We start from the raw sequence: 26,719 nt of genomic DNA, 5'->3' as shown, positions 1-26,719 counted from the left end.
CCTACATGCCTCTGAAGAGAGGCAGAGTAAAAGCAAACATGGGAGAAACTAGGAGCCGGCTGTCAGACAGGAGCTTTTCTGAGAGCTCTGTAAAATGAATGGATGATTGCTCCCCAGTCACATGTTAAAATCAGCTGTTCTGAACTAAACAGTGTGGTGTTTTTCATAATTTCCCCTGGGGTCAGAATACTGTATTGTGGCCCTAGGGCACTGGAGGAACATTGGTGAATGAGAGGATGATTTCCAAAGGGTTGAAGGTTTCCTCCCTCCCTGATACACACTTCTTGCCCCACAGTAATTGCAGCCATGCAACAATTTTTTTGAGTCAACTGTACAGGCTAGTTGGAAATGATGGATCTGTTTCTGTTCATTATATTCAACCCTTTTTTTCTCCACAAAATGCTTTTGTATCCTGGAAAGCTGGTGCCAGATGTTTGCGGGTTTTCAGAATGACTTTGTGTAAGACATATAACTCTGTTGACTGTGAGTTCAATTTTATTAGACAGTAACAGTATGCTCTAAATTCAATTTCTCATTGGAGAAACAAAGAAAAAAACAAGCAAACAATTTGAAAGCTGCACAAAATCTGCTGTTTCATGGTTTGCACAGCCCTCTGATGAAGGAGCTCTTCTTGATGAAGAGATGTATCTGTAGAGAAAAAGAGACAGAAACTCATCATAAATATCCAAGAAACCAAAGCATTCAGCTTTTTGCTCATTATGATTCCAAGACTGTGTCACATGGAAGTGCTACATTGCAAGTTGTGAGGATGTTTATATTCATTAAGTTTTTATCTACTATGCTGGTGTTTGGATGATATTTCCAGGAACTGCCACAACATAAGCAGTAGTAGGAAGTAGTAGGAACACTATTATTTGTAATATGTAGCATTTCTTTTTCCATTTACTTGCAGTAAGTATTTAATTTAAACACCGTTCAGCGTGAAGTAAAACATTTCAGGTAAACATAAAATTCACATCAGCCTTGTTTCCTACCTCAGGGCCAACAGCAATGAACACTGGCCGCTGTTGAAAGTTTGTAAAGACAAACTCACTCTGAATTATTGTAGTGAACCATTTCATTGTGAAAACGGCAAAAATTGCAGTCACAATACATTTCTAGAGATAAAGTCTTTTTTGTTGTTTTAGAGACTTTGCCATGAAAGGTCAGGAAGCTCTTATTTGTGCAGACTGGTTTTAACTTCTTGCTGAAAGTGGCATGAAAAAAACATGTTAGAGGCTTACTGGTTGCTGGAGGGTGGGCTGCTCTGTGGGAGAAAGAGGAAAAAGAAGCTAAATGTTCAGATTTAATTCTGGTTACAGAACTTGGTCAGAGGAAAACAACAGCCTTGATTTAGATATTTATTCCCATCCCTATTAAATTTGTTTCTCTATTGCATTCAGAAAGTGATCTAGTTATCATAGTCCTGATCTTAAATGAACGCCTTCACATATCTTTATGGGAAAGGAGTCGAGAGTGCAACAGTAAACAAAGTAGCTGCTTGGTTTCGAATGCGATTTCAAACACAAAATAACTTTCTTTCCATGACTGAAAAAAAAACAGGAATGGTTCATTCAGATAGATTCTCCCTTTTTCCAGTTAGACAGACTCAGTGAGCATTAAACTATCACAAAGGTGGATATCACAAGTATATTAGAGGCTTATAACAGGAGGTTATGGCTTTATATATTTAAAGAGTCCTTTAAAATTAAAATATTGCTTTGTTTAGGTGAGGTACTGATACATCTGTTTCCTTGAACAATACATTTTTTACATTTAGATTTCACATGAAATTCCTTATTGCAGTGTTTTCATCAGTCTCCTTTTTCTATTCGTTTCCTCTGCAATATAGCTTTTGCCTAAACACATCTTCGTATCTCACAAACAGTATCTTTTTAAACATTTGTCTACTGACAGAACACAAGAGAGGAAGCTTAGGCTAGACATGAGAGGGCATAGGGAACCAAACTGCAGACTTTCGGTACCTAAAGGGAAAGTTATAGAGAATGTAGAGCCAAGCCCTTCTTAGGCTCAGCAAAAGGACATGAGACAAAGGTCACAGTTGCTTTGACCAGACAGAACGACCAAATTCTTCCTGGTAAGAGTGGGTCAGTGCTGGAAGAGACCGCCCAGAGAGAGACTGGGGAAGCTCTGTCCCTGCAGATTTCAGAAGTCAGCCGGGCAAACCCATCTGCAACCTGATCTGGCTTTGAAGCTAGTCCTGCTCTCAGCAGGGTGTGACTTCCAGGCGTCTCTTCTAATCCTAAAGTTCCATCCTTCCTCAAAATGGTACTTAAAATACTTAATTTTTTTTTTATGAGGACAATTCAATCTTCAGAATACTTAACAGTCAGTATTCATTAGTTAGCACAGCTCCTGAGAACTGATGGCAGATACACAAAGTTTTCAATTTCTAACATTTATACTTAAGCGTATTTCTTTGCCAAATTTGCATGAGCAATTCTTCCTTTGAACACAGAGTATTTTGCTATATGTTCTTTAAGATTAATACTTCAGAGAAAGTCACGGAGTATTTCCAAACTTTCACCATTACACTCCTCTGGACAAAAATGCCAGTGTACTCCAAATACTGTCAATTAATTGCAGCATTTCATACAGAAGTATAAAGAGCTCTATTTACCTTAACTAATAGCCCAATTCTGCAAATATTTACCTTTGTATATGAGCAGTTAGTTCCATTCATTGTAGTGAATTATTCACCTTCTGTCCTAGTGGAAACCTTAGAAAAGTATTTGAGAATTTGCTTTTGTTGTTTCAGAAAATTACAGAAGTATTAGCTCACACTCAATGCATTATTCATTTCAACCCAATCATGTGCTATTCCCTTGTGCTCTATGTGAATCTGAGCTTACTTTTGTAGATGAACAACTTCAGAAATATCTTAACTAAATTTTATTCTTCTCAGACAAGTTCTTCCAATTCATCAGTATGGATATTATTCTTCAAAATGCTTGTGTTTGTGTCTAGCTTTGTTTCAATCATCAAATACATCAATCTGTGGTTCAAAACACTAAGAAGTACTTAGTTTTCACAGCTAGGCCCATACTGCTTCTCTGATGTGTCAAAAATCAAGCAAGTGTTGATAAAGATACTGAAAAAATAAATACGTCTAAGGATTTCTGAGTATATTTGTAGCTAGCTGTGTGTTAGCGTTCAGATGCATTCTTATTTCACAGAATCAAAGAATTGTATGGGTTGGAATCGAGCCCAGGAGATGACCTAGTCCAACCCCCTGCTAAAGCAGGTTCCCTACAGCAGGTTACACAGGAAAGTGCCCCGATGGGTTTCGAGCATCTCCAGAGAAGGAGACTCCAAAACCGATTTGGGCAACTTGTTCCAGTGCTCTGTCACACTTACAGTAAAACGTTTTTCTTCGTGGTTTCTATGGAACTTCTTATGTTCCAGTTTATGCCTATTGTCCCTTATTCTGTTTCTGGGCACCACTGAAAAGAGCATGGCTCAGTCCGCTTGACTCTCACACATTAGATATTTATGAGCACTGATAAGATCCCTCCTCAGTCTTCTCCAGGCTGAACAGCACCAGGTCTCTCAGCCCCTCTTCATATAGGAGATGCTCCAGATCCCTCATCATCTTTGTGGCCTTCAAGTAAAATGACTATATACAACTCATGGTATAGAAAATGGCTGATGATGGCTTCGCAAAATCTACCAAATATAATCTATCTGCTAATGTAATCCATTAGTTAAGCATATGTTTTAAGAGCATACGCTTCAGAACAGATGCTCAAGGGTGAAACCATTTTCATTTATTACATGAATACATACACACAATGAATACGGGGTGTCCTCTGTTTAAAGGGTACCTAAAACCATTGTTTGGTTTTGGTTTTGGTTAAAACATTTGGTTAAAACACCCTTTCCATTTGCTAAACAAAACTATAATAGCTATGATGTATCATTTTTTACAGTACTGAGTTTATGTTGTGTTACATGACCAATATATCTGACATGCTGAAACCTGTGAGGAATCTCATTTTTTTCCTCATAGTGGGCCTGCAAAAATGCAGGAAAAAAAAAAAACACATACAATCAGGATTTTTCTGCTGTGTATCTTCTATCCATTTTGCTGGAAGCTATTACAAACTTACCCTGAAAAGCAAAAATCTGGTCCCTACCCTTCAGTACCAAACTAGCTATATGAGAAAAATTCTGCTAGCAACATAATAGTAAGGGTTTCTGAACTTGCCCCCCACATCTGTTTATGTAGATATTGACTGCAACACTGCAATCCTGTATGATCAATGTGACTAGTAATATATGTTCCCACCTTTATTATCTCCTGAATTTGAAAAACAAAGTTAAGACTCAGTTTGGAAATGTTGGAGATGATCCAGTCATATGGGGCACCACAGAAGTTAAACTCATTGTGTCACATATTCCATGGCCCACACAATTCTAATAAATTCCAGTCAGATTGTAGCTTGATTAACTTTACTCAGAAAGCAGAGGCCTTTATTTGAATGGTAAAGCATGAGAAGTGGGAGGAGTGCCCTGTTCTCACCTGCTCATAGCAGATAAGAAGATCTGACTTGCTGAGTGTTTCTCCTAGGATAATGTGGCTAAGATTTTCTCTGGAAGGTTCATCCTTTTTCACTTCATCCATGGAAGGTTGACACCACAGACCATTTCATAGCCCAGAGAAGGGTGTTTGCATGGTGAGAGTTGGGTATGACACCTAATGAAAGCAGCCAGGATGTGCAGTGCTAGTTCCATCCTGCTGGAACTTTAAGGCAGATTTACCTGTGCTTGCTTTATCTCACTCCTCCTAGTAGTCTTTGCTCCTTTTATTCAGAAAGTGCTTGTGCTTCAGCTTTTTCTTTCTCACTAGCTCCAGTGTATGTCAGGAAGCCCTATGTATTGAGGAAAAGATTCTCTCATCCTGTAATATATGAACATACTGATTAGTGTGTGTATATAGCACACACACACACAAATAGTATACTGCAGAGAGAAACTAAAAGCTACACGTAAGCTGGAATACAACATCTACATATTCATTATTGAAATTAATCTGCAAATATGAGAAGAAATGTTGTTAAATGTCTTACTACCCTATTGATTTTAATACTTCTATATATCTGATACAAATGGCAGGTGGGGCCTTAAAATTAGTCGGCACACTCCCAGCTTTCCCAGCTGGATCAACACTGTAGTTCAATGCTTGGTGTTGCCTGGGAACTTGTTGAGGACACCCTCCCCCTTGCCATTGAGGACATCAACCAAAATACTGCGCAATGTTGACCCCACTGCCAGTTCTTGGGGGACAAATATCCCTTGTAACGACCCAACAAAGCATTATGTCAGCCTCCATGAGGACTTGGCTAAAAGCGTTCCCAGGGACTGATATAAGGAGGACAGATTTTTTGTTCCCTAGATGTTTGATTGGACACAACTTTTTTTTTTTTCAAGGTCACCTGAAGCTCTGCTGCATTTAATATGAGAGAAATTCATTTTGTGAAATCAAAGTCAATGCCAACACAACCAGAGACAGCCTGATAATGCTGTAACCTGGGGCTGATCTCTCCAGCCCTGCGGGTGTACACAGGCTCTGAGAGAAGCTCAAGATTTTGTTACAGACAGAGACGCACAGTTTACCAAGCCACAGACAAAACACAACGTTTGCAATACCTTAAATGTCTTCCAAAACCCTTCTAAAATCCATGCAAAAGCATTATAATTCGCTATGCACTGTCAATAAGCCTAATAAATAGGGGCAGTAGCAGTCAGCTTTCCTATCTTCCTCCCACACTACCGGCTCCAGCTCCTGTCTTCACAACCTCCCCGCTAACTTCTCTGCCCCTGTCAGTTTGGCAGGGTCTGTGAAAAGAAGATAATTGCTGCTTCAATCTTCAGCTCTGGGCTGAGAAGAGGGTTTGAAATACTGTGTGGCCTGGAAAGAAAATAAGATACTGAATGAGAAGACTTATGGAAGGAGGTTTTATAAGGAATAAAATGCTGTTCCTCTCTTTCTTGCCTTTTAGCATATGAAAGAATGAATTCATACACTTTATACCCAGAGGCTGCATTTTAACCACTTGTAAGTATCTAACTTTCTCAAAACACCATGGTGTAAGCATTGTAATGCTTAGCCTGAGAATGCTGCTGAGCTGAATAAATCCGTGGTGAACTGCTATGAACGCCAGAGCACAGGTGTGGGCCCACCTGCTGTACAGGTCCTGCAGGAAATATGAAACAAATAAAGCTTCCCAGATGACAACAGTGAGTATGTCCCTCTGGCACCTGTGGTGTGGAGAGGCAGGATGGGTGCCACGACGGCTGGCCTCCAGCCATGGTCCCTGCACATGTCAGCATCAGTGGGCACGGCTTGACAGGGCCACGACGGGGAGGACCGGCCGCACGTCCTCTATATCCCTCTCTAGCCTTTGTGTTCGGGCTGCAGGATCTCCAGGTGCTTTTAGTAAGATCCCGGCCTGCCCTAACTCCCCTGGCGGCGGGACCGCTCCTCGCTCGGGGCCGGCCAGGGGCGCTGATCTGGAGCGGACGGCAGGTCGTACTTCTCGCGGCGGCCTGGCGGGGGCGCTGCGAGCCCGGCATTGCGGGCGGAGTGCGGTGGGGCCGTGCGGCGCCTCCGCCGGCCGCGGGCAGCCCCGGGTCGGTATAGCGGGGGCAGCGCCTCCCGCGGCTCCTCGCACAGCCCGCGCCAAACGCTCCGCTCTCCGCCTTCGGCCGCGACGGTACTCGGTGCCGCTGCCGGCTGTGCGGTCCCGCGGCCCGCCCCAGCGCCAGCGCCAACCCAGTCTCTGGCTCCGGGGGGTACGCGGCGAGCCGGGCGGCGAGCGAGCGCGCGGAACGCGGACGGCCCCCTGTCCTGCCCCGGTCTCGGCACGGCCGCCCCCGAGGGCTGTGCCTGTGCCGAGAGAGCAGTGTGACAGACACCCGCCGGCGGTAGCGGGAAAGTTGGAAGGGCGGCGGGGAGAGCGTGGGGCAGGGGCCGGCAGCGGGGCGGCACCGCACCGGAGCGCCGGGAAGAGCCGGAGGAAAGCGGCTGGCGGCGGGGCGGGCGACTGAGGTGTACAGGAGGACGGAGAGCGGAGGGAGCTCTGCTGCTGAGCGGAAGGAGGGGCAGGCGGCGACCTGCCGCGAGCAGCCCCGAGCTGCCTCCGCTGCGAGAGGATGCCCGCACGGCTCCGAGGCCACCGATGAGGGTAGCGGGGAAAGTTGTGCGCGCCCCGCCGGGGGGGGGGGCGGAGCGGGGCAGCGCCGGGAGCGGGGCTGGGGGGCAGGCTGCGGGCGGAACGCTGCTCCCTGGCATCCCGGGGGTGGAGGGCAGCGGGAAAGTAACTCGGGAAAGTGAGAGCGATTCTTCCTTATCTCTACTTTCTCTCCTGTGCTGCCGTATTCTCCCTTTTCTTTTTCTTCCTAATCCGAAAGGACCCGTTTGAAAAGGAAGCGACAGCCACCGTGTGCTGACAGGAGAGAGCCGGGAGCGGAGGGCAGCACAGCCGGCACCCCTGTGCTGCCGGGGGGGTGCGCGATCCGACGCGGGGTTCCCTCAGAGGGAGCGTGTGGCGAGGCAGCGGCGGCGGGTAACCGGGACCGGCATGCGGCGGAGAGCAGGAAGGTGAGACGGGAGCGGGAACAGAAACTAACGCCGAAAAGAAGAGGGGGGAAAAAGACGGCGGCTGCGAATTATTTCCAGTGAAAGCGGGTGGATGTGGTGCGGCAACGACTTGGGATTTAGGGGATGCACTCTTGCGCTTGGCTTCTCCTTCGCCCGTCTCCGGTGGCAGGAAGGCAGCGGCGGTACTTGATGGCAGGAGAGGAGGAGGAATAAGCGCGAAGGCTTCGCTGAGCTGTGCTTGCAGTGCCCTGCCGATCTGCTTTAAGATTTTTATTTTTTATTTTCCCCTGGTGGATGTTGATTTCTTGACCTTAATTCTGAGTCCTTTGACGCGCATCGCAGTTTCTGGTTCGTGTTTTTATTACCTTCGGTGAGGAGAGGCAAGAGGGAGGCTGGCTTCGGTGCTGAAAGTTGCACTCGTCCTTCTTTTGGAGGCAGCATGTGCACCAACATAGTGTACGAGTGGCTGAAAACCCTGCAGCTCCCCCAGTACGCCGAGTCCTTTGTCGACAATGGCTACGACGACCTGGAGGTCTGCAAGCAGATCGGCGACCCGGACCTGGATGCCATCGGCGTGTCCGTGCCCCAGCACCGCCGCCGGATCCACGAGGCCGTGCGGAGGCTGCGGGAGGCGGACGAGCGGGCGGCGGGGCTCTACTTCACCCTGGAGCCGCCGCCCGCGCCTCCCGCCAAGGGGCCCCGCCGCCCGCCTGGACAGGACGGGGCGGCCCCCCGACACCGGCCTGGCCGCGGGGGCCCGGTAGTCTACCCGAGGCTGAAGCTGAAGATCATGATCCGGGACAAGCTGGTCCGCGACGGCATCAACCTGAGCAAGCCCCCCTACTCCAACAAGGTAAGGGGCTAAGGGGCTCTTGAGGGGCGGTGGCAGTGGCTGGAGGTCTGCTACTCTGGGCGTCTCCACCAGCGTAGCACCAGGGTGCGGAGCTGCACGCATCGGGGTCGGGGTGTGTTTGAGGCGAAGCACGGTCCGAACTTAGTGCCAGCCTCACATGCAGAGGAGCGGGGCCATGGCCCCATTCACCACTTCAGCTGGGCCCATGTGCTGTGCCTCTGATTGTTGTTGTAAATCGGTTCTTTATGTCCAGTCTGGTCTGCAGTGTGAAGGCAGGGATTGACAGGATAAGCTTCTGGATGTTTCTGGTTTTTCCCTCTGACAGTTTGCCATTGTGTTGGTGAGTGATAGCGTCTCCCATATTTTGATAAAGGTAGTGCTGTAGTGTCGGTTTCTGTTGGTGAAGTGGCTCTTGAAGGAAGCAGTAGTGTGGCTAGTGGAACAACTCCTACAACTCCTCGTCCTCTGTTTATTGACTGAAGGGTGGTAGTGACTGGTGAATGTCAGAAGCATTTGTCAGCTGCTCTGGGTGCAAGTTGGTCTAGGTCTACGAGATGTTTTGCTGAAAGGCAGAAAAGTGAACGACTCCGAAAACTACGTCCCAGTTTGATGAAACCCCAAAATTCATCTAGTTCTTATATTTGAAAAGTTTAAAACATAATAATAACATGGTGTGGAAGTTATATAACTATAACATTAAAAAGACAATGCCGCGAATGAGAAAGTGATTTGTGAAAGAAAACAAGGTATTATGTGATGTGATGTGATGTGATGATATTTCAGAGTTTAGAATGAAGTGTTTCAGCAAGTTGTTTCGTGACCCAAGCTGCCTGCATTCTCTTTGATGATTTGAAGTCTGACTCTTTGGTTGACCTTGAAACTGTAGGTACTTTCAACCTTGGAATTGAAAGTATGGAAGCAAAGCGATGGAGAGGTCTGCAGGACCAGGTTTCTGGAGATGATTATGATTGTGAGAAATTAAAATTGAGAATTAATACCAGCAGAGGACCTGGATGTGAGAATAAAGAGCGAAATCCAACTTGGTTAACAATGTAGAGGTGCACATAATAAGACTTACAGCATAATAAGGCTCTCGGATTTGTACTTCTAAGGGCATGGTGATAGAAGGCCAATGGTCGTTTCTCAAGTGCAGCGCAGCCAAGTGGTCTGAGATATTTGTGTTCACCCTTTCCTGAAACATCTGGCTGATGACATTGTCAGAAACAGTGAATCAAATCTGATAGGATAGTGGTCAAGTCTAATAAAAACACTCTTGAGTGCACATTTTGAAGTCTGAGTACAGCATCTTCTGAAACTTCCTGTGTCATTTCAAAGAGATTTTTTTTCCCTTTGAAGTGATACTTGTTTGGACTGACGCCTGTCTGTAATTGTCATTACCTTTCTAATATAAACAAACTTCTGTAAAAGTTTTTGCTTATTAATGAAGCCACAGCTCATCATCCACCTTTGGAACTATGCTTCACTTCTTCCTTTCAACTTTGTGTGCTCACAGTCACCAATTCCTTCTTACCAGGGGAACCCTCTACCTGTCTTCACTACCTTCTATCTTCTCTATAGGAATTATAAAATTACTGAGATGACAGTGTATGACATCAAGGAAATGAAAATTGTAGGCACTGCTTTCTTCTTTAGCTCACCTTGTTTTAATCTGATGGCTTTGATAGTAGTGCAGGTTAGCTGTCAGGGCAAACTCATCTTACACAGAAATTGTCACTCAGCTTTAATGCTAATATGCTTTTTAAACCTGAATGGAACATTTTGTAGTAGAAGGAGGAGCCAAGCTTAATTTCCTTGTTTTAGTTCATCTTGCAATGCCAGTGTATTTATTTTGGATGGTAAATGCATATTAACATAATTTTTACTTGCAGTAATAGAAAAACTTTCTCCATCTTCTTGGTGTGAATCACTTCAGATTGTAGCATGTTCTAAGAAACCATAAAGCTGGCAAGATCTGAATGTGTGTTGCTCAACATGTGTTACTGTGAATGCCACCCACTGTAGCAATCCATCTTGAAAACGGCTTAAAGGGAATACCAAAAGATCACGTCACTGTGCATTATTCATGTGCAGAACAAGAAAAATGAAATATTTTATTCTTTCATTTGGGAAGGCACTGTATTGTAACCATCTCTTTTTCTAAAGAAAATCCTTTAGAAGACTGTGGCTATGATTTCATCAATCTATATTATATGTTTTTATATGGAATACACACTGTACAGAGTTCTACATGTCAAAAGAAAATAGATTCTCCTCTGCGTAGGATTAAGAGCCATCTTGAGGTTTATCTTAAGTTCTTTGTATGTATTTGTTAAAGGGCATGTCTGTCTGCAGATGGTCATGTGGATATTGTGCACCAGGCATCGAACTTTGGAAGATGGATTTACATTTGTGCCACTGCATGGCTAACCAGCCTTCTCCTTTCTTGCTTATATGGACATACAGCCTTCTGATATTTATGACTGGAATCTAACAAAGAGATGCATGCTTCTGTGTCTGCGTATGTTAATAGTTGTGTACATACGTAGATGCATTTTACTTGTTTCCTGAAGAATGCTTACTGCCTTCAGTTATGTAGTTCTCAGACAATTTTGGAGTTTTATCTGAAAATGACCCTTAGAACTGGAAATGCTGCTGATCCTCTGTCTTGTTTGAAACCTTTTGTGCACGCCTCACAAGATCAAAAATGAATTTTAGGTGTGGATGCTGAGATGTTGAAAGCAGCCCTTTGCTGTCCTCTTGGTGTTGTTGCTGTATTTTCAGATGAAAACCACAGAGTGTGAGGGATTGGAAAGCATTGGCAAGGTAAAGTTTAGTTTGACTTAGCTTGATCACACCCAGAAGAAATGAGTAACACCTACTTAGCACAGCCTAATATAAATCTCTTAAAGATGTGCAGACTTTGAATCCAAGCCATGTGTGTGGGTGACTTCAGACACGGAGAATTATCGCAGGCCATCTTGATTATTTCCATGAGAGCTATAACAAGACCTCACTTCCTCAAATTGAGTCTTCTATATTTTGCAAATATAAACTGAGGAATAGAGTTGCTACAGAGATGAACTCCACTGAGGCTGGATTTTTATTTGAGGTTGGTAATGTTCCTTAATACTCCAAGCCTTCTGTTTCACTTTCAAGCCTGCTGTCTCTGATCAGTTTAGAAGCTTTGTGAATGTAAGAAACGTGTATGGAAGTGAAGGGCTCTCATGCCTTTCACACAACAACCCGCAGTACCACCCCAAGTCAAATGAAACATTTATGTCATCCCAGAACATTTTCTCCTTGGGTGTTGTAATTCTGTGTTTAATTAGGAAACTAATTATGCCTTGTGTAGGAATACTGTTGGTGTTCTTTTGACGTGTAGACATTTTCTGGATGGGTCTGATGGGAGAAGGAAAAAAAAAAAGAAAAAAAAAAAAAAACCCTCAAGCTTCCCATTAAGCTGAACAAAGGAGAGCTCAGCACTGACCTGAGCCAGCTGGAACAAAGACAGTAGAGCCTTCACCCCCATGCAGACACTCTTACCTTGGTGGGCTGGTTGCAAAACAGATTGTCTGTGCTGGTTTCGAGCAGGAATAATGTCACCAAATGTCACTGTGGTGTTTGGAAAGCAGAGGAGCGCCACTTTAGTCAATATAAAGACAAGGAGGATACCTCGTTGTGGAACACGTCAAGAGAAATTAAGTATTCTATTTGTCTTGAATACAGATTAAGTGACATTTAATAGTTTACTGGAATTTCATTACTATTTCTAATTGAAATAAATGGCCTGACCCATTCTTGAAGAATTTTATTCGATTTTAATCTGCAGAGAATTGCAAATGCATTAAAAATGACGGAAAATATACATTCATTAAAAGGTCCCACACCAATTAAAATGATTTGCTTAGCTTCAGTATAGTTATACTGATGTAGGTTTCCATATTTATTAGAGAGAATAAAACTGTGGTGCGATGTTCGCATGGGTGTGTGACTTCATTGCCACTCACTGTGCTGTTTGTGATTATCAGCACGCTTGGAAAACAAGCACTGGAAATTCAGCTGCACTTGAGGTCATAATCTCAAGAGCTAAAGCAGATGTAGAAAAGTAAGAAATCAGATCCAAGTGAGTTATCTCATTAAAAGCCCAACTATGTATTTTTAAGTTCCATGCTGATGGTATGGCACAGATCTGTGTTTCTGATTAAATCTTTGTTTAATCCTCACCTTTATAAAATGAGGAATATCTCGCGTAAGTTATATGCTAAGAAGTGAAGATGCCAGCAGTGCTGCTTTGTAACACAGATTCAAACTGAGTCTGTCGCTGGATAATTTAGTTAGTGATTTAGATAGCTACAGAAATGAATTCAGTGAATTAAAAATATTGCGCTTTGAAGAAATGGCAATGCTCACCCATTCTGGAATTAAACATGAACCTTTTTCTAAAGACCTGGCTGCTTTGAAATAACTGCATCAACCCTGATTAGCAGAGCGTTCTCAAATATGCCTTGGGGAAAGCTGCCTATTGACAAAAGTACTAGTGCATTAAGTAGTAACAATATTTTCATGGCAAAAAATTAGCAAAGCTACAGGCGATATTCAGGGAGTGAAAAGGTATTTTGTACTAGAAAGCAATGTGCCTTTGCCTTTGATTTCGTATCACTGTTGTGTTTTTTGGTTGGTTTTTTTTTTTTTTTTTTTTTTTTTTTTTTTAAGGAAAATATGGCACCTCATATATTGGGCAGTTGTTTCAAAGTCCTGATTTATTAAACTTGCAAACAACAAACCGGAAAGGGATTTCGCCCTAACGGAGCATTAAGGCAAATTGTTGCAGAATATGAATAACGCAGCACTCTGCCGCATTTGCATTTGAATTGTTCCCGAATATTTTAACGTGTATTCAGTCTCCTCTCAAAACATTGAATGGGAATTTTCCTGGGCTTCATTATGTTTCACTTTTGAGGGGAGGAAGATCCCATTAGGGTGTATTAAAGGTGGAGTCCCGAGAGAAGCCCCTATTAGCTTTGCGTAATTTTCCCTCCTTTTGTAGTGCTTTCAGCCCTCCAGTGTATTTTCACAGGTCAGGTTGGGGTGTGGGCTGGATAGGGGAGAAGCGAGGTTAGTGGTCCTGAGCTCGGTGGAAGAGCTGCCTTCCCCTGCAACCAGAAACACCTTCAGCCTGCCTCCATATGGCTTTATATTTGAAGGAGAAGCTAAACTAATATTCCCTGGCAAAAGAGGAATGCCTGCTGGTGTGCATGCATGTGTGTGTGCGCTGCACACTAATGGGCACCACCACTGGGGCAAAAGTCAAACCCCAAGTTTCACTCCTGAATATCCATATAATTGTCTTGTTTTATCTAAGTTTGATGGTTGTGAGCCTTTCTGAGGAGAAAACCCTTTTTAACAAAAAGATTTTTGTTGATGCCGCCCCCAGAGCTTCTGTTTCCTCCATATGTAGGGTGACTGAGCCCATGCTGTTATACAGCCGTGTTTGTGAAATGCCAAAGGAAAACGAAATCTCACAAAGTAATCTCGTGAGCCATGTTTTTAGTTCTGTTCGTTCTGTTTATAGCCAATACCATCATACTGCATCTGCCTTATATGTAGGGCAGCTATGTCCCTCATTTTAGATTGATGAATTTTCCTCGTTGAAGGAAAGTTGGAGGGTTTTCCAAGTCACATGAAAAGTTGTAGACAGGTGAAGTGGTGGGACCAACTACTGCAGGGTGTTTGCCCATTTGTTAACGTTAAATGTGAACTCCCCTATCTGTAAGTAAGAAAAGCAATATCAGAATAAACAGTAGCTTGGATATAATGACAATTAGTTACGCTGTTAATTTTGCCTGTTAACATATGCACACAAGGTATAATTGTTACGAACAGTCCTTACCCACTAAGGTATATAAATCCGTACGCATGATCAGAAACATACCCATAGGTAGGTACTATAGAACCTGTGTAGAATGCCGCAGCGTGATCTGAAGCGACAGGAGTAATGTTAGTGCAGGTTAGCAGAGAAATTACTGCATCAGTTACAGGAGGTCGCTTCCTGTCTTGAGATTCTCCCAAAGCAGGGCAGAGCAGGCTGCGTTGGTAGGTGGAACTTTCGCATTTCTTGCTTTGTCAGTTTGAATGAGACACTTTGCTTTGTGTTTGACAAAGCTATCTCGTTCAATCTCTTTGTCTAGCCTAACATGACACCTCGTGTTGATGTGCTTATCTCGACAAACGCGGTTGCTTGTACACGCTGCAGGAATTGTCATTTCTTAAAAGTACACGCAGCGCTATGTTTAGCAGTGCTGTGTTATTTTGGGAGCAGCTCTGCAGCAGGAAGTGCAGAATTGCTGAACGTTCCCCGACGCTGCCAGGCTGACACACAACTGTCTGCACCGTCTTCGAGTCTGCTAGCTTTGCTACTTGCAGAGTGTAACAAACGTCTCTGAATGCTTTGCAAAGCAAAAGAGAAGTGGTTTGTCAAATGAAACGCAATTGTAGCTGCCTTCAAATAATGCCTTGTTGTCGTTCTCAGGAGCTCAGCAGTATGTGAATTGTGGTGATACATGCCTCTGGACGGAGCCTTGCTCCTCCACTTGGTTTCATTCCCAGTGAAGTCAGTGGGGATTTTGCCAGGGATTTCATTTGATGCTGAGCTTGGCTTGAAGTATTCAAGTCTAAATCAGCTAACAAGTCTGCCCTTACCAGCTTTAATTGTAATGGATAAGAACCGTACAACAGGAGATGACTACAGAAAATATAGCAGTAGAGTGCAAAAAGAAACCAAAAAGTTTCAGAGCTTTAAATATCACCATTAGCAGCTTCAACAGCAGCAAGGCTGACTTACGAATTTAGATCTGACAGTTTTGCTCAGGAATGAATGTTTGGTAACATCTGAAATCTACATTCATGGATCTTGGCTGCAATCAAGTAAACAATTGTTTAAAGTTGTCCTGTCAATAGCTATAAATTAGGAATAAATGGTGTATGTCAAATAAAACTTATAACTGCATACAAATATATGTCTTCCACAAGTTTCTTTTTTTCTCCAGATGAGCTACTTTTGTCATAAGCACCTGCACCCTCAAGGTAGGGATGTGGTGTTATCATGCTGCATATGACCTCAGTGGGAACAGCCCAGTGGGAACAGCTGGGCAGCCTGTGCCTTAACTCTCTCTGAGTAAAAAATTTCTTTGAGTTCTGATGCAGCCGTTCCCTGGGAAAAAAATCTTATTCTTTTTGGTAGAAAGGCTTGTGAGTGCAGGGTAGTGTAATGATGGGAACTGCTTTAACTGCTAAGGGCCATCAGCTGAGCCTGGCCAGCTGCTAGGCACACCCATGCTGGTGGCCTCTGCTCATTTATGGTGCTTTTAAGGGTGAGCAGCAGTTTGGGAAAGATTTGATCAGTTTAGGAAATTTTTCCAGTGGAGTTTACATCATCTACAACACCAGTTGCTGTAAGTAAATGTTATGTGTTTGGAAAAGATTTTGGCAGTAGAAGTAGAAAAAATTTATCCTTAGAGGAAGCTTGAGTCTCTTGTTAAAGGGAGCTAGTACTGATGCTCTAGCAAGTATGTGATAGTGTTGGTACTATGCTTTTTTTTTTTCTTTTAATGTTTCTTACAAAATTGGGTGGTTTTTTTGTAAGCTTTAAGTAGTGGTTTTACTTCACCTACAAGGGAAGTTGTAAAGTGTTTGGTTGTTGTCCCCAGGGACAGCTTCATCATAATTTTGGAAGTTTGCTTGGAAAAGAACTTATATTCTATGTGTAAAAATATTAAAAAGAGCTGCTTATGCAAGTGTGGGATTCATTAACTCAATTTCTAGGATGTCTAACAGGAAATAAGCTATTGCAGTATGTACTTTCTGGATGTCGTGTTTTTTTATAGAAGCCTGAATTTGTTGAGGGGAGTTAATTGCTTTATAGACGTTTAAGTGGGTGAAACTGATGTGGTAGTTAATAGAGTTGACCTGAATTTGGAAAGTAATGCAGATATTCCCTTGTATTGAACGTACTTCTTTTCATGTACATAAGGAACTGAGCACCATCTTTTTAAAAATAGCTTTTTCTTCTTCCTTGTCTTTGTTGTCACATTTGCTACAGAAGGATCTCTCTCTAATTTGGACTTGCTGTACAGCTGGACAGCAACAACTTCATCCCTTTCATTAGTGCTTTCTAACTTCATGATTATCCTTTTTCCTGATATTCTATGAGGCAGTACTTGTATGTAGCCTTCATATACACTGTAGGTTTTAGTTCGTAAGTTTCTAATGTTAGACTTTCAGGATACATTATCTTTAACTGAAGCAGTAGGGTCCTTTCCTTCAAATTACATGAGGTGTTTAAGTTCAATTCTAAAGTTCTAATGCTGGTATTTTTAAGAGACTTGGAGTGATTCAGGTGTTTTCACTGAAGTTTGTTCCTTTATGCAATTCCTCCCAATACTTAACTTGGGTCTTTAGTAGTAAAAGCTTTTTTTTAAAAAACAAACAACAACAACAAAAAAAATCCACATTTGCTTAAGTGGTGTTCTTTCTTCTCTGGTTCCTGCTGAGAAAAAAGTTTTCACTGCAAAGGGCATTGCTCTTGACTACTCCTTATTTATTTTAGTGCACATTTGGCTTGAAAAGTGATTAACTTTCAAGTACTTTTTTGTAGGCTATTTCAGATAGTGATAAACAACTACTATTCAATTAACTGTCTATATCACAGAGATGATGAATAATAAGCAAACAGCAATATTTATGGGTTGTATGGATTTAAAGGCTTACAATCTATGTTAAACACTCTTAAATGTGTTACTTGTTGTCTGTGTCCATTTTTAACCTTTAGGTGATAAATAAGCCTTAGTTTTGGTGTCAGTGTTTCACTGCAATGCTGCTCACATTAACCAGCATTAAAAGAAATGAACTCTAGTGAATACTTAAAACTAAGTCATAGCTGTCAGAGATTTCCTCATCTGATGAACTTCTAGCATTCTGTATTTTGACTGTTGTTTGGCCGTGTGCTTAATCATTGTTGCTTCAGGATGTTTGATCAACTGGTATAAGCAAATATGGCAGCCACTAAATGTAAGTAGGCATGCTTCAGTGAAGCAGGGCTTGTCAGGGGATGTTTGAGTTTAGAAGTTTTTATAGTGCTTTCTAAACAGACATCAGTACTGATATTTCTTGTCTAACCTATAAGAACCTTTGCCTTCTGTGCAGTGGAGTTTTCAAAAGCAAAAGCTTCTCTACACTAAGTTCTGCTGGGTATGTAGACTCTGACCCCATACCATGAGAGATTGTGGATCTTCAGCTATTGATTTTGTTCACAACAAATGAAGTTTTTTTGTTTTTGCACAGAATCTGTAATTCTACTTTCAAAGCAATAAATACAAAAATACAATCACTGTTTCCTGGTCTTTGTCCAATCTTAATAGAAGTAGCTCTTTAAATGTATTTATATTAGCTGGATCCACGTGAGGTTAAATTGATCTGCACCTTTTTTTTTTTCTTGCTCTTCCTTCCCCCTTCTTCCAGATGTGTGAAATAAGCCATAGCCTGTCAAACAGTACAATGAGATTCAGAATGATTTTCCTTTTTTCACCCAGAAACAAAAGAATAAAAAGATGATGGTTAAGATGCTTTTTGGTATATGGAAATAGTTAGAATGAAGGAAATGAAAGAAGTTGATAATTATGGTGTGATTATTTATTTCTTGATTCAGGTTATTTCTTTCAAAAGGACTGTTCAGCCTTAGAATAGAATAATCCCATGTATTAATTATTGATAGCTTACTGGGCTGAAACTGCCAGGTAGAAGCTGAACTTGGAAAGAAGATACAACCTGTAGTAAAGAAATCATAGGAGCAGACATGTCTTTATACTGAGAGGTTTATATAGTGTTATTTTGGAGATGTTTATGCAGAGGTGGAGATAACTCTCAGACTTAGGTGATATGGGGGGATTTGTCTTATTGACGTGTTCTGTTGTGCCTAAAGGTAGAAATTTAACAGGCATTGTAACTAATATTTTTTACTTGTTATCATTTAAAGTGATGTGATTGAAGGAGTTACTGGCTGGCTGTCAACGTGCTCCTTTACATATCTTTCATAATAACTGGTTTCTGCTCTCTCATGATAAGCACATGAATTCTTAGACCTATAAGCTCATTGCTTGTGCCTATGTAGCCATCTTTGTCAGACTGGGAATGAACGACAAGGCCGCAGAGTGCATGCAAATAACAGTGAGGATGTTGGTGTTCTTGTGGTGGTTTTTTTTTCCTTCCCCAAAGCTGCATAAAAAATTTTTAGACCATACGTTTTGAAATACTGTCAGAATCTTTTAAATTCAAGAAGCTGGAAGATAAAAGCTTTTTTATTTTTTTAGAGGGTTCATGTTTAAATCCCAGCTTTGGTTGTTGCTTAGAGAGCTTCCATCTGAAGAACATGTTTGAAAGACTCCTGCAGCTTTACGCAAACTTTTTTTCCTCTGCATGAAGTAGTAGTGCTACGTGGAACTGAACCAGAAGTGTCTATCTCAGAAAAGCAGAGAAAGTAGTGAAATCAGTGCAGGTGTTTCCAATATATTTCCCCTTTCATACCCCTGAAGTTTGGCTAATCTAAGGTTGCTAAAGTTTGTTGTTCTGTTTTGTTTAATAGAGGTTTTGCTCATATGATGCCATATCTACCCAGGGAGTTAGTTGTCCTTCTGATGTTTGGCTAATTGGTCGTACCAACTCTCAGTAATTTTTGTGGTTGAGATACTTGTCAGATCGGTTTAAGCATCTGAATAATAAAATAGGAGTGTTTTCCTCAGACATTAGCTTGACAAGCTGTTTCCTAATTTTAAGTAATGCGACTCCTGTAATCTTATTAATCCTTGATGTGGTAAGATGTCTTTACTGTTAAATTTTTTTTTTAGCATCTTATCTAATTTTCTGTGTTACAACTCATTCTGTTACTTCTTGTTATGTCTTCTGTTAGCAAGGTTTAGATTTTTGAGGGCCCTGCTGAATCCTACCCAAGTGTCTGACAATTAATGGTCCATCCTTTTTTTGTTTGTTTGTTTTTGGAGGAGGGTGTGCAAATAACCCTTTTAGTATTCTTTCACTCAATGGTCTGAAGAGGTCTGTGGCCTTGCTGGTGTAGGGCAGAGCATTGGTTATCCCTTTGTGCTTGTAATCTTTTTTGTAACGCTTACATTGGTGGCTCCTGCCTTGAGTCTACAGCAGTCTTTGAGCCCTTTAGGAGGGAGAGCTAGCCATTGTTTGTGTATGTAATGATCCATATCCTGTTGTACTTTTGCTGTTATGTGACTGCTGAATAACATCCTTGTATGATCAGACTCCCTCCATTTCAAGAATTAATGAATTTTTAATGAATGAGTATGAATTCAAAGGCCAGCCTCTTGTGCATTAATGCTCCAACAGGTTGAGTGTGTCCCACTGATATGAAAATATTTTCATTTTTACCATCCATGTTGGTACTGAACATGATCACTGTGCTGGGAGCAGTCCCCTGGAAGATTTCTTATTATAACTCTTCAAATTTTAGTCTTACGCATTCTGTAGGTAGAGTTCTGCAAATATTTTGTACCAGTTATTTGCATTTGACCATTCTTTCCTAGTTTGTTAGTATGAATGTCCAGTGAAAAGTTATCAGAAGGCTTTCTGAAATCAAGATTAGTGGCACCTAGTTAGATCTTCTACGCTGCGAGTTTCCTTGTCTGATATAGAAGGTGATTGTGTTGACTTAGCATAATTAATTCTTCATAAGTCTGTGTTGTCCATTGTTTTGTCACCTCTTGATTTGTGGAAACAAAAGCATTTTTATGTGTGAGGAGGGACCAACAAGATTTTCTCCACATGACATAATAGTTTCATTCCAACAAACACAGGTTTGTTTTATCTTCTGTTGTCTTTCTGCATCAAGTCACTGCTCTTCATGACTGTTAAAGCAGGACAGTGTGCTTTCTTGACACACAGCAGCCCATCTCCTTGAGTGCTTTCCAGCGTTTCCTGCTGTCCACTTCCCTCCCCACTCCATGCCACTGGTCTAGTTGTGGCCATCACTCTATCTAGCCTGTAGGTGAACTCCTCTGTTTATGCCAATAAGATCCATTGAGCACAGACACTTATGTCTGTTTTGTTTCAGTCACTGCTGCTGGTTTACTAGTGGAAGTAGGAGTCAAGAATATTTCTGTGCTGGCCTGATCTAGTTCTTCATCTAGCAGCCTGTGGTGGGGGGAGCTGGAACTTATGATCCTTGGGATCCCTTCCAATCCAAGCCATTCCATGATTCTGTGGTGCCTAGGGAGTGTAGATCCATTGGTACTACATGAATGTGCATGTGCAAAAGTGAGGTCTGCAAAGGATAAGCCTTGAGACACCTGTATAAATCCCTTCATGGGGAGTGCTTTGTGTACTTTGAATGTGGCCAAGGATTTGACCTGATGCATATTAATACTGTATGTTATCAATCCTATAGTTCAGTACTCAGCTGAAGAAAACAGCAGTGTGCCTTGATCACAGATGAATCAGGATTAAATTTCTAAACCTTCAGACACATTTTTATTCCGTGTTAGTCTGGCTCAAGTGTAAACTATATGAAACTCTTTCCCTACTGGACATGTCATGTAAAAATTAATGTCTGTTCTGTGTATTCCCTGCAGGCACACTGACCCAACTTAGGGTCACAAGGGGTAGGACTAATGTTTTTATTCAGTCAGTCCTTTGCAAGTATTTCATCCTCTGTGAGTGACAGTGGACTGGCTTATTCCAAGAAACTACTTCTTTTCTGCAGTTTTTCTTGCATCAAGACCTCACAGTTGATTATTTTGCTGTATTTTATGTGGTATCTCAGTGACAAAGGCTTCAGCGTGGCCTGCTGTACAAGTATGAGCAAGTGAATGACTGATACAAGAATAGAATTACAGGGCATACCACAGCTTTCATTCTGTATAGGAAAATGCTATTTTCTTCTTAGTTGTGCATCTTGCTGCTATGCTATTTTGCTAGAAATTCAGATTCATGCTTCTAATCCCTAAGACTTCCATCCTTTTTTAAATCTACCTAACTTTTCCCTTATGTGGTAGTGAAGTCTTTGTAAATCTCTTCTGCTATCAACAGCAGTTCAGAAGCGAAACCTCAGATAAAATTATTTCTGAAGAATTACTTTTTATTTATTAATTGCATAATGGCCATAAGTTTTGAACGTTTGTGTACTGTAATGCTGCAAAAGGCAGAAGTGAGCACTTGACTATGACACCTGAAGCATTTGTCCTGACAAAAATTAATCATTGCATGGCCATTAAAAAAGTTCTCAGTTGTGTGTTGCAATCTGAAATGTAGCTTTTGTAATAAACTGGGGAGGGGATGTCCTGTTGAAAGGATGTAGGTTCTTGAAATACCTTGGAGAGTTTAAATGCACAGGCAAGAGAAGACCAGAGCTAAGTGATGCTTGCATTTCTTGAAGCCTCAGCAATGGAAGGAAGAGATCAGGAAAAGAATCTGTTATCCTATGACTGTCCCTCTGTTGTGCTATGCTTCTTATTACCTACTTGCATAATTGGCAGATTTTCCTGTTAATGCAGTGGGAATTCATTTAGAGTTCTTAAGTGTTGTTTGCGTTATTGTTATAATGGACTGAATATGTTTTGATTCACAAGTGCTGATCTTTATGCTAAGAGAGCAAGCTGTATCATCTTGGAGACCCAATTACTCAAGCATACATTTGTCTACACATAACTCTGTGAAGGTGCCTTGAAGATTTTATTTCTAAAAAGGTGGAAACGTTGTTAAATAACACTGCTGTAACCCACTTTCAACACAGTGTTCCTGGAAGCAAACAGTTCAGTGTATTCCTTTTAAGGTAGAAAATTTTGCATGGTTGCTCCTGGCCTGGAAATTTTGGAAATCTGGGAAGTAATTAAGGGGAAACTATATACCAGGAACATGATTTTTTTTTTTTTTTTAGTTTAAAGAGTGGTTCTTCAGCTGTGACTGTGGTAATCATAAGTATGATGTTGTAGCCTCATCCTGAAGCAATTTATGCAAAGAAGTTGGAAAAAAGTATGCTTTCTACTTTCTTCTGTTCAAGTTTTCTCTCTGGAGGTTTCACAGGATGGATCTGTAAATTGTCTCTTAGTGATTTTGCAGTGTCTGATAGAAGTCTTCGTAATTTAGGGAAAGCAAACCAGAGAAACAAAGAAAGATTGCCTACATTAAAATAAACTTTGGTGACCAGTGGAAGCAGGCAATGACATCAGTCTGTAGCTCTGGAAGAATCCATCTAAGAAATTTGTCTATTTCTTCTTGATAGAAAACCTCATTAAGGTCCTCAGCTTCTCCTTTTTTGAAATAGGTGCTATCTTCTGCTTCCCAATCCACACTTAGTAATGATTTATTACTTATTTTTAAAAAGTGATGACTTTTAGCTTAAATAAGTTGCAGTGAAAAACCAAAACAAACAAAAACAAAACAAAACAAAAAAACAAAAAACAAAAAACAAAAACAAAAACAAAAACAAAACAGTGCCTTTCTACTTATGTTGAGTCTCCATCATGGATGCATCTACACAGGTAGAGATTAATTTGATGCAAGTAGTAGTTCCCTTTCAAGAAATATTCCAGATGAACCAGCATTATGAGAGCAGTCATCTCTTTTATGTCTTTGCTCTGTCAGCTGAATCAAGAACAGCTCTTCCAGTCTCTTCTGGTAAATTGGGCTGCCCAAGTCTACGAATATTCTGATACCTCTTTTCTGCAAGCATTTAAGTTTCTCTTATTCTTATTTTTGAGGTCTGCTTTTGTGGAGTTTGAAACATTAATATTTAACATACCTAAAAAGAATTTCCTGTTGTGTGTTGTTTAATTTCTGATTTCCCTTCCTAGGAAACTAATACTTTTAGAAGATAATATTCTGTTTATTAGCAAATAAAGGCAATGCATGCACCTCTACTACTGATGGCTTTATTTGTTTTATTTTTTTTTTTAATATCACATAGAGTGGCATTTTTTGTGAAATTTTTTGTGATTCTTAACATTTTTAACGTTTTTATTATTATTATTCTTTTTTTACTCTAAAGTACTCTGAAATTAACTACTGTTGTCACTGCAGCCAACACTCTGTTAAAGTAAATGTTTTTAAAGTCAATTCTGCAGGGCTTCAATTCTTGGCAACAAAATAATTTTGAACACCAGTGTAGAAATTTATGGATTTCAATTATAGCTTGCACTGTATCATAATTCCAGTTTTATGCCCTGTGCAGTTCAGTGTTTTGGATTTCTAATGGGTATAGAGCAGTAATCATAAAAGTGATTCAAATGCAGCCAGTAATTACAGAGATTTGCTGTTGCTTTTGCATTAAAAATGATGATGATTTACAATCAACAAAATTGCAGTCTGTGGTTTTAGTTAAGATACTCGTGCTATTACACTGCTTATTAGTTATGGTCAGTGATTTAAAGCGCAAGAGCTACACGTTAGAAGGCAGTAAAATTATTTATTCTTTCATAGAAGATAACAATAAATTAAAAACGACATGATATTAATACAAATCTTGCACATTAAAGAATACATATGTAACCCTTTGTATCTTTTGCTGCTGGAAATTAATTATAACTAAGGTGAAGTAGTTGGTTTGCAACAGCTAAAGTCGTGTGTGTATATATGTATAAATAAATAAATATATATAAAATTTCCCCTTTATAGTTTCTGTTACATCCCATTAACTTTAAGAGAAGCTGCCAGACTTGCTTCTACCAAGCAAATGATGTAAGCAAGCCCTTTTCTTCTTCACTTCTACTCATGCTACAAAAATCATATTTAAGATGGATATGCATTATTGAAAAGGTAGGTAATGCAGTGAAGTCACAAGCATTTTAAAATTCTGTATAGAGAGAGAAGGCATATCTTACCTGCAGATTATTTTTTACATACCTTCATAGTAAGGTAAGAATGTAGTAGGTTTTTGTTCATGTTCATTCTTTGTGTTCTTCCTTTCACAAATAGTTCTTCTTTTCTGATATTTTGGTGCATGAAGAGTGAAGGACAACAGATTTGGGATGCATTGCTTATGAATTAGGTTTTATGTTTTGGACTTAAGAGTCAAAACTAGCTTAAGAAAAACACATTTCTTTAAAATGTTCAAAAATATTAACATAAACAGCACTTTCCCTTCTTATTAAACCTGGATTTTAACTGAGATAAGACAGGTGCTCAAGTACATTAACAGTCAAGTCACGATGTAAAACATACTGGCATAGTTAATGATTATATAGCTGTTGGTTGAAAATGCTAATTGAAAAAATTGACTAAGGAAGTTCCCCAGCTGTTGAATGAGAGTGTTCTTTTCAAGTTCTCATGGAAAGAATGACTTTTTTATTTTTGACCAATCCCATCGCTAAGTTTACAGTAGTTTATTTTAGCTTGTGCTTTATCGTTGGATAGGTGGCTGAAGTTTTAACTATTTTCTTGCTTTTATTCAAGTCAGTGGGGATGAACCTTTTTTTGGTGGTTTGCAGCAATAGAGCAAGGACTACAGGCACAAACTGGAACACAGGAAGTTCCATGCAAAGGAAAAACAGTCAGTATTGGAGTGACAGAGCACTGTAAGAGGCTCCTCAGAGAGGTTGGGCAGTCTCCTCTGGAGATACTCAAGACTTGTCTGGACACCAACCTATGCCACCTGCTGTAAGGAACTGCTTTAGCAGGGAGTAGGACACGGTGATCTCCAGAGATCCCCTCCAGCCCCTACCATTCTGTGATTAACAGCTGTATTCACCTTATATTGGCAAAAAAAAAAAAAAAAAAAAAAAGCTAAACTGCTGACCTCTGGAAATTTTCCTTGTTAAAACTCTTGCCCTGCAGCAGAGAGCACCTCTGTACTGGCTGCTGCAGGATAGGAATGCTGAGGTTCTTTCAGTGGCATACCTTATTTAGGTGGCTATGATAGGATAAGGCAGGTTGAATAGGCAAGTTAAAGTAGCAATGCAGTTTTATCCCCATAAATGATTTGAGCATTCGTAAATGCAAGGCAGGGGAGATAAAACTCAAGTCTTTGACTAAAAAGAGCCTTTTTATCTTGAGGGAGACTACTGGCTATTTTCTGATGAGTCTGTAAAATGTTTCTTTTGGATTTTTCCAAGTGAGCTTTTAGTGCTTGATGAAATTGAACCCAGGTTTACCTGCAGAATCTCTTCGGTCTGTAATGGTAGCCTCATCTTTCCAGGTCTCCTTGTCCTCTTCTTTCTCTCTGGGAGACTTGAACCTCTGGCTGATATTCGTCCCTCTGTTTCTGCAGTTGATCTCTGGTGTATCTGTAAATCCAGGTGAGTTTCTTCAGTGAAGGCAGCACACCTACTCCTCAAGTCCAGCGACTGATGTCAGGGTCAGGAGGAATTTGCCCAGGAGCTATGTGCCCTGATGCCCTCACAGCTGCTCCATCAGGTTGCATTCCTGAATAATTGAAGATGCCTTTAGCCAAATCAGTTGTTAACTATTTTAACTACTGTAATTCAGTGAATGCAATGAAAGTACAGAGTCTGAAGCAGAATTAGTCCTTCATTTTACAAGCAGTTTAAACTGACTGTGGGGAGGCTGTCTTTTTTTTCTTTTTCTTTTTTAATTTGAAAGTGCTACCTCCCTTTCTTGCAGAAGTGCACATGCAAGAAGTCATCTTTCTGTGAGAAGGATTAGTTTTGATTTTTAGTCCAGTTTTATGGGAAAGTCCACAGTCATGCAAAGACTGGAGGCCCGAGTCTGGAGATGGAACAGAAGCGGAAATGAGGCCTGGGAGGATTCAAGACTTCCTTTCTTGTCAGGGTTTATCTCTGCCTCTTCAAAATGCTGCTTTCTGTCTTTGTATGCTGTGTGTCTGCATTTCAGTGTTTCATAAGCAGGAGTTCTTCAGCAAAGTGTTAACCAGAAAGGGCAGTGCGTGATGATGAGAAATGGCCACAGTAGAGTTCTTGGCTCAAATTGGCTCTTCTTCAGTTTACTGAGCATTCAAACCAGGTTTCACATTAGCTGTGGACTTGCAGAAATAACGTTGTTGCTCGGAGTTTATCCAGCAGTCTCCACTCTGTATAGAGCGGATAGTGCTGGATGGGTTAAAACTTACTGCTCATAATTGAGTGGTTTCTCTGTTTAGACTCAGTTTTGTGTCATACAGGAAGGACAGAAAAAGTAAGACCTTAAGTTCCCACTATGTCTGTAAAGCACGAACATCTGCTGGAATCATGAACTGAGCACTGACTGTGTTTGGT

General features: G+C 41.1%; 2 protein-coding genes and 1 long non-coding RNA gene across 5 annotated transcripts in view; all 3 read left to right on the top strand.

Moving 5' to 3' along the window:
• The first annotated feature begins 6,174 nt into the window (after window positions 1-6,174).
• Window positions 6,175-7,071, top strand: LOC122181847 (uncharacterized protein C10orf95-like). Its single transcript, XM_042874666.1, has one exon. The coding sequence runs from the start codon at window positions 6,175-6,177 to the stop codon at window positions 7,069-7,071; it is 897 nt and encodes a 298-aa protein (XP_042730600.1).
• A 722-nt stretch (window positions 7,072-7,793) lies between these two features.
• LOC122185143 (SAM and SH3 domain-containing protein 1-like) overlaps window positions 7,794-26,719 on the top strand; it is a 519,052-nt gene continuing 500,126 nt past the window's right edge. For 2 of the 3 annotated variants that reach the window (XM_042880713.1, XM_042880710.1), the window contains exon 1: window positions 7,795-8,477. In XM_042880713.1, coding sequence (XP_042736647.1) covers window positions 8,064-8,477 — 414 coding nt within the window. In that variant the 5' untranslated portion in view covers window positions 7,795-8,063. Of the gene's footprint in view, window positions 8,478-26,719 lie in introns of all 3 variants that reach the window. The other variant, XM_042880723.1, reaches the window with a different exon arrangement.
• LOC122185167 lies at window positions 15,891-25,753 on the top strand. The gene is made up of 3 exons (XR_006180768.1): window positions 15,891-15,928; window positions 24,165-24,227; window positions 25,684-25,753. It is a non-coding gene; the product is annotated as an uncharacterized LOC122185167 (long non-coding RNA).

Source organism: Lagopus leucura, unplaced genomic scaffold, assembly GCF_019238085.1.
Source record: "Lagopus leucura isolate 7727_CA_CO unplaced genomic scaffold, USGS_WTPT01 Super-Scaffold_73, whole genome shotgun sequence".
Lineage (NCBI taxonomy): Eukaryota > Metazoa > Chordata > Aves > Galliformes > Phasianidae > Lagopus > Lagopus leucura.
This window is presented reverse-complemented; position numbering and strand designations above follow the sequence as displayed.

Bases quoted from the DNA above. Each gene is read 5' to 3' on its own strand.
- LOC122181847 (XM_042874666.1), top strand. From the start codon at position 6,175: ATGAACGCCAGAGCACAGGTGTGGGCCCACCTGCTGTACAGGTCCTGC.